The 13,142-nt window shown below is 43.1% G+C and overlaps 2 protein-coding genes across 4 annotated transcripts; one reads left to right on the top strand and one right to left on the bottom strand.

Annotated features, from left to right (window-relative positions):
- Positions 1-2,774: 2,774 nt before the first annotated feature.
- On the top strand, positions 2,775-6,708 carry saxo4 (stabilizer of axonemal microtubules 4). 3 transcript variants are annotated; one of them, XM_030425019.1, is made up of 12 exons: positions 2,775-3,003; positions 3,344-3,464; positions 3,566-3,689; positions 5,104-5,269; positions 5,354-5,399; positions 5,530-5,630; positions 5,723-5,788; positions 5,890-5,982; positions 6,069-6,134; positions 6,221-6,315; positions 6,407-6,511; positions 6,592-6,708. In XM_030425019.1, exons 2-12 carry the CDS (start codon positions 3,353-3,355, stop codon positions 6,608-6,610), a joined length of 993 nt encoding a protein of 330 aa, XP_030280879.1. In that variant the 5' UTR covers positions 2,775-3,003; positions 3,344-3,352; the 3' UTR covers positions 6,611-6,708. The 3 variants fall into 3 exon arrangements, with proteins under 3 accessions (XP_030280879.1, XP_030280878.1, XP_030280877.1); XM_030425018.1 differs by having other exon boundaries at positions 3,331-3,464; XM_030425017.1 differs by having other exon boundaries at positions 3,326-3,464.
- A 1,922-nt stretch (positions 6,709-8,630) lies between these two features.
- On the bottom strand, positions 8,631-12,082 carry lrrc10b (leucine rich repeat containing 10B). Its single transcript, XM_030425079.1, has 2 exons — positions 9,190-12,082; positions 8,631-8,651 (listed from the first exon to the last, which is right to left on the bottom strand). The coding sequence occupies exon 1, from the start codon at positions 11,594-11,596 to the stop codon at positions 10,397-10,399; it is 1,200 nt and encodes a 399-aa protein (XP_030280939.1). The 5' UTR covers positions 11,597-12,082; the 3' UTR covers positions 8,631-8,651; positions 9,190-10,396.
- Between the last annotated feature and the right edge of the window lie 1,060 nt (positions 12,083-13,142).

Here is a 13,142-nt window from a genome sequence, read left to right as displayed (position 1 = left end):
CCCTGTAGTTATTTTTCGGGGAAGATAATGAACAGTTCCAGGCTTGGCACGACAGCATGTCAAGCAAGAGAGACTGTGGGACGGGAACACAAGCAACAGCTTGGTAAAGATAGGCGCTGCCGACCGCCAGCGTTGGACAGATGGAGGGAAGAAAAGGAGCAAGGAGGGATGTGACAGAGGTGAAGATGCAGTGTGAGTCCAGGAAATGAGATGAGAAGCGAAGGAAGGGGAAGTGAGAATTAAAAAGAAACGTGTGGAGGAGATGGGGCTGTTGGTGATCCGCAGAGTGAGCAGGTTGCCATGGAAAAAAAAAAACCCCAGTTAGGTTGTTATACCCCTATTCCGAGTCCCAACTAATTCTGCAACTGGGAGGAAAATCACATGGTTTGAAGGGTTCCTACTGAGTGTTTGAAGAACACGTGATCTCTGGTACAAAGCAGAGGTTGTGTGTGTGTGTGTGTGTGTGTGTGTGTGTGTGTGAGTGATCCACTGGATGGAAATTAAAAGAAAAATCCTCCTGTTGCCGCTTAATTAGCGAGAATGTGTCTACATCCAGCTCAGACACTTCTTCCTACTGGCCTATAATTTTTTTTTTTTTTTTTTTTTTTTTTTAAACCCAGGAGGTGAATATCCTCCAGATTACACTGAGATGCTCTTGTAGATGTGTGTGTACAGATGTATAGATGGTGTACGGACATTTTCACCTGCTGACAGCGGTGGATGATAGCCTCCCTGTCTGGGATGGACATTTTTATCAAGATGTCATGCAAATTTCAAGCCATCCATCATTTTTTTTTTTTTTTTACATAACCTTGTATCTTTTTCTGGGCTAGACTGAAGCCTGAGTCACTGTGGCATCACACTGCCATCCAGTGGACACACAGAGAACTTGTCCAGTCCGGTGAGGGAGCTGTGCACATATTTAATGCAAGACTTCAGGGATTAAATAAAGACAATGGAAAACTGTATGTAATGTATAGAAAGCCTTAAGTTAGTAATTCTGTGGCTCTTTCTGAGGTTGCTTTCATTCATCAAAATGTTTATACTGTACATGTAACTTGCTCAGTATTACTGATGCAAGAAAAAAAAAAGCAGCCATGGTGTATGTTATACATTATGTCATAAAAATAACATACATGAAATATAGTAAGGTGTATAACTTTGATATAATATACACATGTGATGTAATAAACACCCACTACACCATAATGGTAACATGTACTTTAACTTCTCTTAATCAGCATCAATAAGCATCATATACATGTTTACTCAAAACTATGATGTGGCTGTAAGTGGATATAAGATCTCTCTCTAGTTTAATAAAACGATCAGTTAGTTTGTCAACATGCGTCTGATGTCCGTTACATAAGGACCTTATGGAGTTGTAATAATCGTCCCAGTTATTTGTCAAACCCTCGATTGTTGCCAGGGCAACAGATTTCTTGCTTGTGAAAAACTCCACATTTTGATCACAAAGGCTGTGAAAATTTAGACGAATGGTTTTACTTTCTTTGCTTTGGGGAGTGAGTATTATATAACCAGGATCGTGCCCTCTGAGGGCATCTGTTTGCAGGAATTAATGGTCTCTGCAGCACCAACCGTCCAATGAGCAGCGGAGGGCATTGTCTCTTAAACGCCCAACATAATTAACACATAAAGATTTCCTTATGTTAACTTACGGCTAATGTTTTAAAATCTTAGTGTGTTACCACAATACAAATTATATGAATAATAATAATACAACAATAGAAGTTGTATGTGTCATATGAAGAGGGGTGAACACTGCATTGTGATCCAATATATAATAAATCAAGTAAATTTTAATATAATGCAATAAATTACAGTGGAAAAGTTCTCATTACTACTTCTATTATTAGTCTCTTAGTAATAGGACTGATGTATGATTAAGGACAATAGACAGTCTATAACCAGGAGTACTTGTACAAGTTAATGCACCTGTAATTAAAGTCATAAAGTAACTAAATTTATGATCTATCCACATTTTTGGGGTTTTAGTACTTAATAAAAACACAAACAAATCAGTATGAGGCTGGTCTTTAATATTATTACTGTCACAACAACCACCTGACTCCCAGCTGTGATAAAGTAGGACACAACCCTGAACATGTCCGCAACCTGATGCGTGCAGTAAAGTTTAAATATAAAGCTTAAGTGTTGGTGAATGGGTAGCTGGACAAATACAAACTTATCCACCTTTAATTGTACTTAAGTACATTTAATGTCAGATACTTAAAGAATTTTACTCAAGTACTATTTATGTGGGGGACTTTCACTTTTACCAAAGTCATATTTTCAACACAACATCTTTATTTCCACTCATGTTGTGTCTTTGGGGAACTTTTTCACAACAGTGCATTCAATCATGGTCGGGGCCTTAGATTCTTTTGTGAACAAACCTCAGTCGGAGGTTTCAAGGAGCCGGGCAGACTAGACAAACATAATCAACTAAACTGTACCTACACTCTTATTGCTACTGGGGACAGGGAGGACAGGGGGGATGCATTTTGATAATTTTGCTAATACGGAGAATGCCATCACTCCTCATTCCCCACATCAAATCGCCGACTGAACAGAGGTAGAGCAAGCAAACAGACATTCCACAGATCACATGAAAAACATTACTAATAAATTACATTACTGTTAAATTACATTGCATAAAAAAAAAAAAAAAAAATGCAGAAAAACAGCTGGATGTTGTTGTTCAAACTGCTGTCAACAGAATGTGCATCTTACAACATGTCCTGCAGCAACATGATATAATCCAGAGGACTCAATCTTACTTTGTATCGATCAAATAACTTGCACAGGGACAAGTGTTTAGGAAATAAGCACAGATCTGATATGCAGTGGAAACATTGAGTCTGGAGTCACCCTTCAGCTGAAGTGTTGCTGCCCTCGCGCTGAATCTCCTGGCAACAGAGACCTGTTTACCTACAAAACCAGCACAGGACTGAGAGCTGAGCAAACAACCTGGAGCTGCAGGTATGTCTGGGGACTGAATGAAGCTTTCCTCCTGCTATGACTTCTTTTTCTGGGGTAATTCATATCCGGTCTGAATAAAAATACCCGTAGTTGTACTGCAGAGCTGCTGTAACTCGTACAGCATTCGATGAAAGGAGAACTTATTGCATTACTCGCTCCGGACTGTAATCAGTTTTTCAGAGAGTTCTGTCAGATACTGTCAAAGCTAGGGGAAAAAAAAGAAACACAGACAAAGGAGTTACACCTTGTTTGCAGCTTTTATTTGTGGGTACAGCACTGCACACATGCCCAGAGGATTTTTGTAATCCATCACTGTTGTCAGTGAAGGTTTCCATTACAGCAGTCACAGATGGCTGAGCAGGGGAGGACGACTGCTGGAGCAACGGGCAGCCGGGGACGACTGACCAGCAGCAAACTCTGCAATACTTCTTACTGGGAGTCTTATTGTGACAGAGTTCAAGGTGAGGGGGCAAATTTGTATTCAGCATTAACAGAAACAACCTTTATCACACTGATCAGGGCCCAGATTCTGATGGTCGACATTTGTTTGAATGTTTTTCAGACCAAAGCGGCATGAACCTCTCTTCTTTCCTCGGACATCCCAGCAGGACCGGCTTCACAGCAAACCAGAGACCGGTCGTGTTTTACAGGCCCAGCTTGGACCACGTTGACAACCCTCAGTTTGGGTAAGTGTCAGAGCATGTGAGGGCCGACGCTCCGCAGGCCTCCTCTGTAAAGATGACACTCTGATGCTTCCCAGTCTATTTCTAGCCTGCCTCAACAGTCTGGTAGTATTTATGTGGATTTAGGGAAGATCTATTAGCAGAAATTGAATGTTAATAATAACGTTTTTCTGAGTGTATAATCACCTGAAACTAAGAATTTGTATGTTTTCCTTTTAATAGAATGAGCCTTTAATATCTGCAGAGTGAGCGAGTCCGCCATGTTGCACGGCCATGTTTCAACACAACGCACAGTCAAAACACTGTCTCTGAGAAGGCCTCTCATGTTTGTCGGCCACTGTAGGTGGGGGATGAGACAAGACAAACTAAATCCTACACACTTGACCTTTAATGCCCTGTCAGAGGCATTCTCAGTTATTGATTACTGGCCTATTAGGTGGAGGCTGGGAGGAGCTATGCTGGGAAATAAGTGAATAACCAATCTGTATCCATCAATAAGCAAAGCAAAAGTAAAAAAACGTCTCAGTTGTTAGTCAGCCACAGTTTCCTAAGCTTGGGTCATGATCTTCAAAACAATCTGCGCTTCAAAATATTATTCTGCTACTGGAATTACTTTAGCTTTAAAACCTTTCAGAAAAAAAACACATTTTATTGCATCACAACATCACAGCTGTTTTCAGTTATTCTGGATGATTAAAGCAATGCAGGTCACACTCTCGCTGAAGACATTTGGAGACGTCGCAGCAGGAAAAGCACAGGTGTAATTAATGAAATTAATGACGGGTGAATTCCACATCACTGCTTAGGCTTCAAGGTCTTGGTGTCGCGCGTGCTGACTCACTGTCACGGCTTCCTGGGACGTCAAAATAAATCGGTAATGTTTGCAGAAACACCTGCGCCTTTCCTTTTTATGACGGGTCAGTTCTGTACACGCTCACGGCCCTGAGACGAGTTCTCCTCAGGCGAAATGATTTAAAATCACGTGTGTGCAGGGTTTTTAAGATGTGCATTCAGTGAATGTAGGTTCACTTGTGCTGTTTGTTTTATTGGAAAATGGTCTGTGAATACCTTCAATAGGAACTACTTCCTACCACATATATAGCATATATGTTTACATATCTTTCAATGCAATGACAACCACACACAGAACTGTCATACGCTCTCTCATATTGGGACGCAAGCAGAAATCTCAGAGAGCTAATCTTTGACACCCAACACAACTGTGTTAAATCTTCACGTTTGACATCTTCTTATAAATTTGGCAAAGTCTCAAGCCATCTTAGCAACAGACAAGAAAGCAAGAATGTAATTGTTATTCTAGGTGAAACATTTTGGCGTTTTTTTTCTACCTGACTGATGAATGAAATGAAAGTTCCCCTCTTGCCTAAAAAGCTCATTACCTTGTTTTCCTCTACAGACTCCTGCTGTCAAACAATTACACATCCCAAACTAAACAACACTACCGGCCTCACATCCATCCTGATTATTATTCCGGGCCTTTGCCAAACCTCTTTAATGAACACAGACGGAGCGGCTTCCATCAGCTGAAGAGTCTTCCAAAGACGGTGACTGCAGAGGCGAAGGTAGGACTCGACGACGCACAAACACGACAACACTTCTCGCGTAGTAAATGACTCATTATCTTGTCTTCTTGAATGCCTCTTCAGACGGAATACCAACGATTGTTTGTGCCACATCCTCTCACATCTACAGGTAAAATAAACATTGGGAAAACCAGAGTTTATGTGAATGTGTTATGGGAAATATACAAAACAACAAATCTGAGAGCGTTATTTTCTATCACGAGCTGTTGGAGCGCTTTACACTGTTGCACGTCCTCCAGTTTCCCAGAACCTGGTGACCGTGGGTCCGAAAGAAAAAAGTGGTTTCACGGAAGGGACAGACCGCCAACCATTCACATTTCAGGACAGAAGAAGCTGCACAGTAAGTTTTGTCTCTGGAGATGCACGATAATATCAGCACGTCATTGTTACGCTCTGCGCTCGGTCTCACCACCCTCACCGTTTTGTCGTCAGGTTGAATCTCACCAGACTCACAGCTCAGTGACAAAAAGGGACTTCATCCCGCCAACATTTCTACAGGTTGACCCGCACGACTTCTCTCACGCTGGCTTTTTCTTTAAAAGGATGTAATATTATTCTCCACAGTCTGTTCGCTGTAACTATGTGTTTCTCTGCCTCAGTTTGGGGGCACCGGGGCGAGGCCGGGCCTGTGCTGCCTTTCTTCTCGAGAAACAGGATTCACTCGAGGTGCCATCGCTCCCTTGGCCTGCCCGGTTAGTATTGACTTCCTCCCGGGCAGCTGTAGTAGATTTTAATGATTTCACTTTAACTTCAACATCCTTTCATTCCGCTCCTCTAGAGCTCTCTTCTGCCATCGAGGCGAACTCAAAGTAAAGCACCGACTCTGAAGACGATTGGGAAAAAGGTTACATAATTTCTTCTTATAGTTTTTTGCTTTGTTTTTTCTTGTTATCTTGAGTATTTTCTTAAGACTGTAGTTGTGTTTTCTAGGAGCTCACAGGGTCTCTTCTGAACGCTCCCAGCAACCAGACCTTCCCTGACGCGCCTTACGATCGTTCAGACTTCACCACACATTATAAGAGCATGTAAGAACTTTCTAAATTGACCGGTAGAAAAAAGGAGTTCTGTTCAGTTAGCAAATATCCAGTTTAAAAAAACAACAACATTATTTTACAGGTTCTGTCATCATGCTGACATCGAGGAGTTGAAATCTGGCCACACTCCCTCAGGAATCTGCGGCGCAAAAATGGACAGCGGCTACAACCGGCGAGACACGGACAGGTAAACAAACGCGCTCCCAGAAGTCACATCATGCATAATGTTCCCTGAACTGACATGACCCTTTTTTTCTTATCTCACAGGTTCATCTTAACAAGCTAGACCTTCCCACAAAACATTTCTCGTTCACTCATTACTCCTTCCTCTGCTTTTAAGAGTCAGTTTTGTATAAATAAAAACGGTGGATGTGTGACTATAAACTGTTGCTGTATTACATTTCCTTACAATCACATCACGATAACCTTAATCACTCCCCCATCTGAGTTGTTTTACAAAAGCGCTGTCAAAAAAACACACAGCTAATTTTCATCTCTTTGTGGAGTCCTTCTTTGAGCGAGTTGAAAAGCTGCCAGTCACACAGCTGTGTGGAGAGAGTCGTTTGAAAGCCAAAGAGGGAGTGAAAGAGATGATGCATTGTCTCTGACCGCCTCGCTGTCAGTGACCTACAGAGAATGAGAGGAGTGTAAACTAATGAGCAAAATAATTACACTCAGTCTGAGTATGGCACCGATTCCCGTCCACGTCTGCGCTGTGTCAAACTGTTTTGCCACCCACAGCTGTGGAGCAAGGCAGCAGAGCACCGGCCGAGGAGAAGGATTGAATTTCCAAAAGCATGTGTCATATACTGCGGCTCCATATTAACACCTGCTGTGGGCCAACTCTCAGAAACTGCAGCGGTTTTACATTATCAAGTCAAATAAACACAAAGACTGTGGTGTCAAAACAAGAGATAAAACCTCACCGACTGTCCGCAAAGAATTGTTGGTGTCAACAAAGTATAGATGGTAGATCATGTTTAATAAGCTGCTCATACGTCCTCAAGAGCTGAGCAGTGTAGTAACATGTTTTGGGGAATTTTTATTGTTTCATTTCATGAATTTCAAATACTTGATGATTTCACAAAAAGAAGAACGTGAAGTAAAAATCTTTGTGGAAATTTTAGCCATGTTAGCAGCTGGAACTGTTGGTCTGTCATTTGAAGATCCAACACTTCCAGGTCCAGACTTCAATATCTTAACAACTACTGGATGGATTCATGGTCTCTATCACCCAAGTGAGAAGGATTCCTCCTCTGGGAATGGTGAATCCTTCTCATTGTGGTGAACCTCTGATTCCTCTCGTGCCACCAGCAGGTCGACATTTGGTTTTAGGTGAAATGTAACAAATGTTGGATGGCCCACCATGAATTTTGGTGCAGACATTTGTGTCCCGCACAGGATGAATCAAAATTACTTTTCGCATGATCAGCTTGTCAACATTTCATTTTGTCTGATGCGTTATTTTCTTATCAAATACCTGCTAAACTAACGACATTCCCTGCTGAAGCTGTACTGTGCTTAGTGTTAACTAGAAAATGTTAGATGGTAAACAGTAGGCTACTTGCTAAACATTAGCATGTTAGCACTGTCACACAGCTTTGGACGGGACAACGACATGACATTTTCTAAAGAGCAATTCCTGAAGACAACACTGAAGTAGTGTATTTATGAGTGAGGACTGTTGATGTGCGAGCTCTACTGAATAAAATTCTTGTTAACAACTCAAGAAATCTAGTGAGAGTAATTTATAGGTCAAACACTTAAATTACCATTGCAAAAATCTAAGGTTTTATGTAAAAAGGGAGATTACTGTATATCACATTTACAAATTTAATAAAAGCAAACATCCCCAGTTTGAGTTCTGTCTCCCCGGCACAGACACAGGAGTCGAGACGCGCTGCCACACGAGAACGAGCATAAATATTTCAGCGTCGGGGATAAATATTTCACACTTTCAATGAGATGTGAGAAAAAGATACGTGGAGGGAAAGAGGATCGGATTACATACGAGCCCCACATGAATAATGAGTGCAGGGATGAGAGGAGAACAAGGGCCGGGCCTGCTCCACGTTGGGGACGGAGGTAGGAAAGGTGTAGTCACCGACAAAAAGGAGTATACAGAGGCCATGACAGACCTGAGACTCTGACCTGAAGGGGGCTTTAGCTTTCTTTTTGACTGAGTAATAAAAAAATAACCTGCTTGAGTCCATTTCCTGCGGACCTCCCTATGGACTTACCTTTTATGGTGAGGCTCCCCAGCTATTCATCCAGCTTGTCTCCATCTCCTTCTTGGCACTGACACCCACACGACTGCTTACACAACACTGACAAGGGTTGGAGGGGTTGTGTTTAGCATGTCATAAATATTTTGTAAATCCAAATCCAATACACACATTTACATGCAGCCTCGGTTTGTAAAAATAGCAATGAGGTGAGCTGAGGTGCGCTGGTAGGCACGTAAAACAGACACAGGCCATGAAGTGTGGAAATACTACAGTGAGTCAGTCGTGTAAACGTTCGCCGCCGCTGACACGTTCACCAGCTCCCAATTAAGACATACTTTCACATAAATGATTGACAGTGACTTCATCAGCTGAGTTAATATTTAATAATGCAAGACTCGGTCTCCTGCGTACACTCAGAAAACAACACTAATGTAAAACAGACTCACTACTCACACACACACACACACACATAACCACACACTCCTCCTGAGTCCTGCTCTGATTTTTTTTGGTCGTTTGCAGCTGATTGAGATGTCGCAGGTGCTGTCAGTTTACAGTGTCATAATGCCTCATTTATTTTCACAGTTAACAATAAATTAGGAATTAGCAGCTCAGTTAGGACAGTCCCACCACTCACCCTGTGATTTCCATCCACCTCCACCTGCCTGCAGATCATCTGAGTCTGGATGTATGAAGGGTCCTCCATGCCAGGGCTGGCCAGAGTATCACTATTACATCATTAACGTGATATGAGACTGTATATCATCTTGGGTTCTGGATAACATTACATCGTGACACAGCAGTGCCAAAAGACAAGTGTTGTCTTTTCTTGGTTTTAAACGATGCATTACTGTACGGTATGGATCCAGGACTTTGTTAGGCTGCTTTTCAACATTTTCATTACTTTTTTTAAGGTTAATAATAGTGATGCATGGATCTTGATGAAAGAAATCAGGCATATTTCAGTGGCTGGTATTTATGACTGAGCAAAAAAGTTGGCGGAGGTATGCTCTCGAGGACCATTCCAGTTTTATCTAGAACATCCATGTGTTAATTAGAGTACCAATTAGAGATGGGACGATAAAAGGTCGTATCGTGGATCGCGATAAAAAACACTCACAATAAATTGATTGTGGTGAATCGAGATATCCTAAGTCATAAGAGAAATAGGTTATGTGTAAAAAAAAATACGGACAACAAACTTAAAAAAATGATTACTGATTTAAATTTCTTTCATTGTTGTTCACAAATAAAGAGATGTGTCGTATCTGTGTGGCAATAAAAAAACGTCAGGTTTAAGTGATTCCAGTTTGTTTAAAGGGCAATTTTAGTTCTTACTTTTTAGTTAGACAAAATCGTGACTCACGATTACCTGTATGTTGGACAGGATCATTGTGGCTTGTCATTTTCATATCAGCTCATGCCCAGTGCCAAAACTTATCCCTTAACTTATCTTAGTGAAATCTATCAATGTTATATCAGTGTTGGCATCTATGCTGTCCAATATGCCCCATTATGAAAAAAAGTTTTTGGGGGTTCTTTTTGCATTATAAAGCAGAGTAAGATTCTTGGGGTCATTCATGATCATAAATTCCCTGTCATGTTTACTGTTTCAGTGCATTGATGTCTTTTGAGACAATAAAGTTGAATATCCTGCCTCTGAGATATTTGTCAGTCAAGTGTTTGAGCATATTTCAAGAAGCACTGCAAAAAATATAGTTATTCCAGCCATTATATCAATATTGAACGTTTTTACACCCTATTATCAGTATTGTCAAAATTGAGTATCGGCTCTATTAAGAATATTGCAGTATGATTTCAAGGCCTTGGTGCCCAGCCCTGCTTCATGCTCCTTCATCTTGTCTCCCTGTGTCCTCCAGCTCCTCGTACTCATAGTCCATGTCACCCCTCTCGTACTCCAGCTCCTCTCCCTCGTACTCAAACCCCTCACCCTCACATATCAGCTCCTCTGTCTCATATTCGATCCCGTCCTCGTCATACACAAGCTCAGCCCCGTCGTACTCAGTCACTGGCAGCTCCGTGTCCTCTTCCTGCTCTCTTGCCTCGTCCTCTTTAAAGTCTGCGTCCCCTAAAGTCACAGCAGCTTCGTTCACCGCCTGTTTGGAGTTGGAGCTGCTGTTCTTCAGGATGCCGTGAATCACCGGCTCCTCTCCTGCCAGAGCCAGCTCCTCGGCCTCCTTCTCTGCGGCCTTTCGTCGCCTCTCGAACTTGGCCTCGCGCGCCTCCAAGAACTCTGCGGCACCCTCCCCGACCACGAGCACCTCGTCGCCCACTTTAGGAGGGGTGTCCACCGGGTTGTGGTCGTAGGAGAAGAGGCGCAGGGCGTGGAGGCGCTTCAGGCTGGGAAACTCTGTTATCTTGTTGCGGTCCATGTCCAGTATCTCCAAGTGTTCCATTCGCAGCAGGACTCTGGGGAAGGTGTCAAAGCGGTTCCCGTAGAGCCATAATCCTCTCAAAGACTCCATACGCCAGAGGTCGGAGGGCAGCGTCTTCAGCCGGTTGTCCCCAATCTGAAGGGACTTGAGGTTGGGCAGGTCGTAGAGCTCCCGTGGGAATCTCTGGAAGTAGTTGCTCTCCATCCACAGACAGCGCAGACTCTGCAGGTTCCTCAGCTCAGGCGGGAGGCTCACCAACCTGTTGCTGCCCAGGTAGAGGCGAGTGAGGTTAGTGAGCTGGCAGACAGCCGGAGGGACGTCCTCCATCTTGTTGAAGTCGAGGGCGAGTATCCGCAGACCCTGCAGCTGGGAGATGCTGTCCGGCAGAGTGCGCAGCCTGTTCCCACAAACGTACAGCTTCTCCAGATGCATCAGTCCGGGAACGCGCGATGGTAGACGCTTAAATTTACGGTAGCTCAAGTCCAGCACAGGATCCCCGCTCTCGAACAACTCCTCCACCCCGAGTGGAAGCTCTTCCTCCACCTCCTCCTCTTTCTTCTTCTCCTCGGTGACTTCTGCCTCCTCGCCCTCCACCCCTCCTCCCTCCTCTCCTTCCTCTCCCTCACCCTTCCTGGAGGAGTTGCCCATGATGTGGCCCGCAGCCCCCTGACTCACATAGGAGTCAGGGGGACAGAGTCATTTGACGGGGGAGTGTCTGTGACAAGTTAACCCTCAGTTTGGAGGCTGCTGCTGCTTGGTTGCTGAACCCACAGGCTGCCAACAGCAACATGGTCCCAGCCAATTGACACTCTTGCAGCCATGCCACAGCGGTCTGTCAGGTGTCCGTTTGTCCCTTCATCAGAAAAATACCTAACAAACTGTGGAGTAATAGTAGTGGTAATAGTAGTAGTAGTAGTAATAGTAATAGTAGTAGTAATAGTAATAATAATAGTAATAGTGCAGCCGCTGCGAGTTGAGCTCAACAAAGTACAGCTGAATTTTGAGCTGAAATTGAATTCTGGCAGTCCTTACCCTCTTTAACTCCCTCCAGGCGATTAAGAGACAGATAAGGCGCCAGCTTCGAGGTCACCTGTCCACGTGATCCAGTCTGTCTATGAGAAAGAAAAAAAAAAAAAAAGAAAAAAAAAACAAGACAGAAAAAAAAAAGAAAAAAACAACGTGCCACTTTAGGACACTAATAGTCAGTCCTCCCGTCGGGTGTCGGTGGATGAGCCCACAGTGCGCGCAGCTCGGTGACCTGGCCGCCAGCAGTTAATGGAAGTCTGTCCACTAGTTAATGCAGCTGCTCCCCATCAGAGGCCGAGGTCTCCCGGAGTTATAATCCGCGCAGGAAAGAGGAGAAATTGCACATTCTGGAGGAAAAACCTGCAGCGCCGGACAGACAGAGAGAGAGAGAGAGAGAGACTCCTGATGTTGGCCGCTCCACTCCATCAGTGAGAAGGTTTACATTAAACTGCTGCCTCCCTCTTCCTCCTCCCCCCTTCTCTTCCTCTTCCTCCTCCTCCCTGTGGAACCGGAGCAGAGGACATTCATATCACATGGTCAGTGTGTGTGTGTGTGTGTGTGTGTGTGTGTGTGTGTGTTGTTGTGGTGGTGATGTGGGTGTGTGTTAAGAGTACACTACAAATGAAAACTTTCCCTCCGATCGCGTTTTTTTTGTGAACAACAATGAAAGACAGCTAATATTAAAATGATTTCCCTCCTTTTTGTCAATGAAAAAATGTTTGTTTATTCAGTCACATTTTATTTTGAAAGTCTGCCTGCAGAGTTTACAGAGTATCTGTAAACTGCTGTGTGGGGATATTTAACAGATTATATATATGAGTATATGTGACAATGCACAGCTACATATTTGTAAACATATCATTGACTGTGCATGAAGTTAACATCTGTAGATTTTCATTTGGAATATACATTTATAGTGAAAACTAGTTTTAGAGTCAGCATTTGTGGATTTCCGTCTAGTTTGCACTTTAAGATGCAACATGTAGTTGTGGAGAAGGAATCCAAACTCAGAATTCTGATAGTTACAATATTAATGAGGCGATAACACAAACTCAGTATTTATGTTTTACCATAAGTGACTGAACAAGCTATTCTCAGAGGAAAATAAGGTCCCCAGAACCCTGTGTGAAGCTGGAAAGGTGGCAGGATCCGCCATATTTAAACAAAA

The sequence above is a fragment of the Sparus aurata genome, chromosome 8 (assembly GCF_900880675.1).
Source record: "Sparus aurata chromosome 8, fSpaAur1.1, whole genome shotgun sequence".
NCBI lineage: Eukaryota > Metazoa > Chordata > Actinopteri > Spariformes > Sparidae > Sparus > Sparus aurata.
This window is presented reverse-complemented; position numbering and strand designations above follow the sequence as displayed.

Coding starts and splice junctions, on each gene's coding strand:
- lrrc10b (XM_030425079.1), bottom strand. CDS start 11,596: ATGGGCAACTCCTCCAGGAAGGGTGAGGGAGAGGAAGGAGAGGAGGGA.
- saxo4 (XM_030425019.1), top strand. CDS start 3,353: ATGGCTGAGCAGGGGAGGACGACTGCTGGAGCAACGGGCAGCCGGGGA. Junction 3,690..5,103: donor GTTGACAACCCTCAGTTTGG/GTAAGTGTCAGA, acceptor TTTCCTCTACAG/ACTCCTGCTGTCAAACAATT. Junction 5,631..5,722: donor AGGACAGAAGAAGCTGCACA/GTAAGTTTTGTC, acceptor TTTTGTCGTCAG/GTTGAATCTCACCAGACTCA.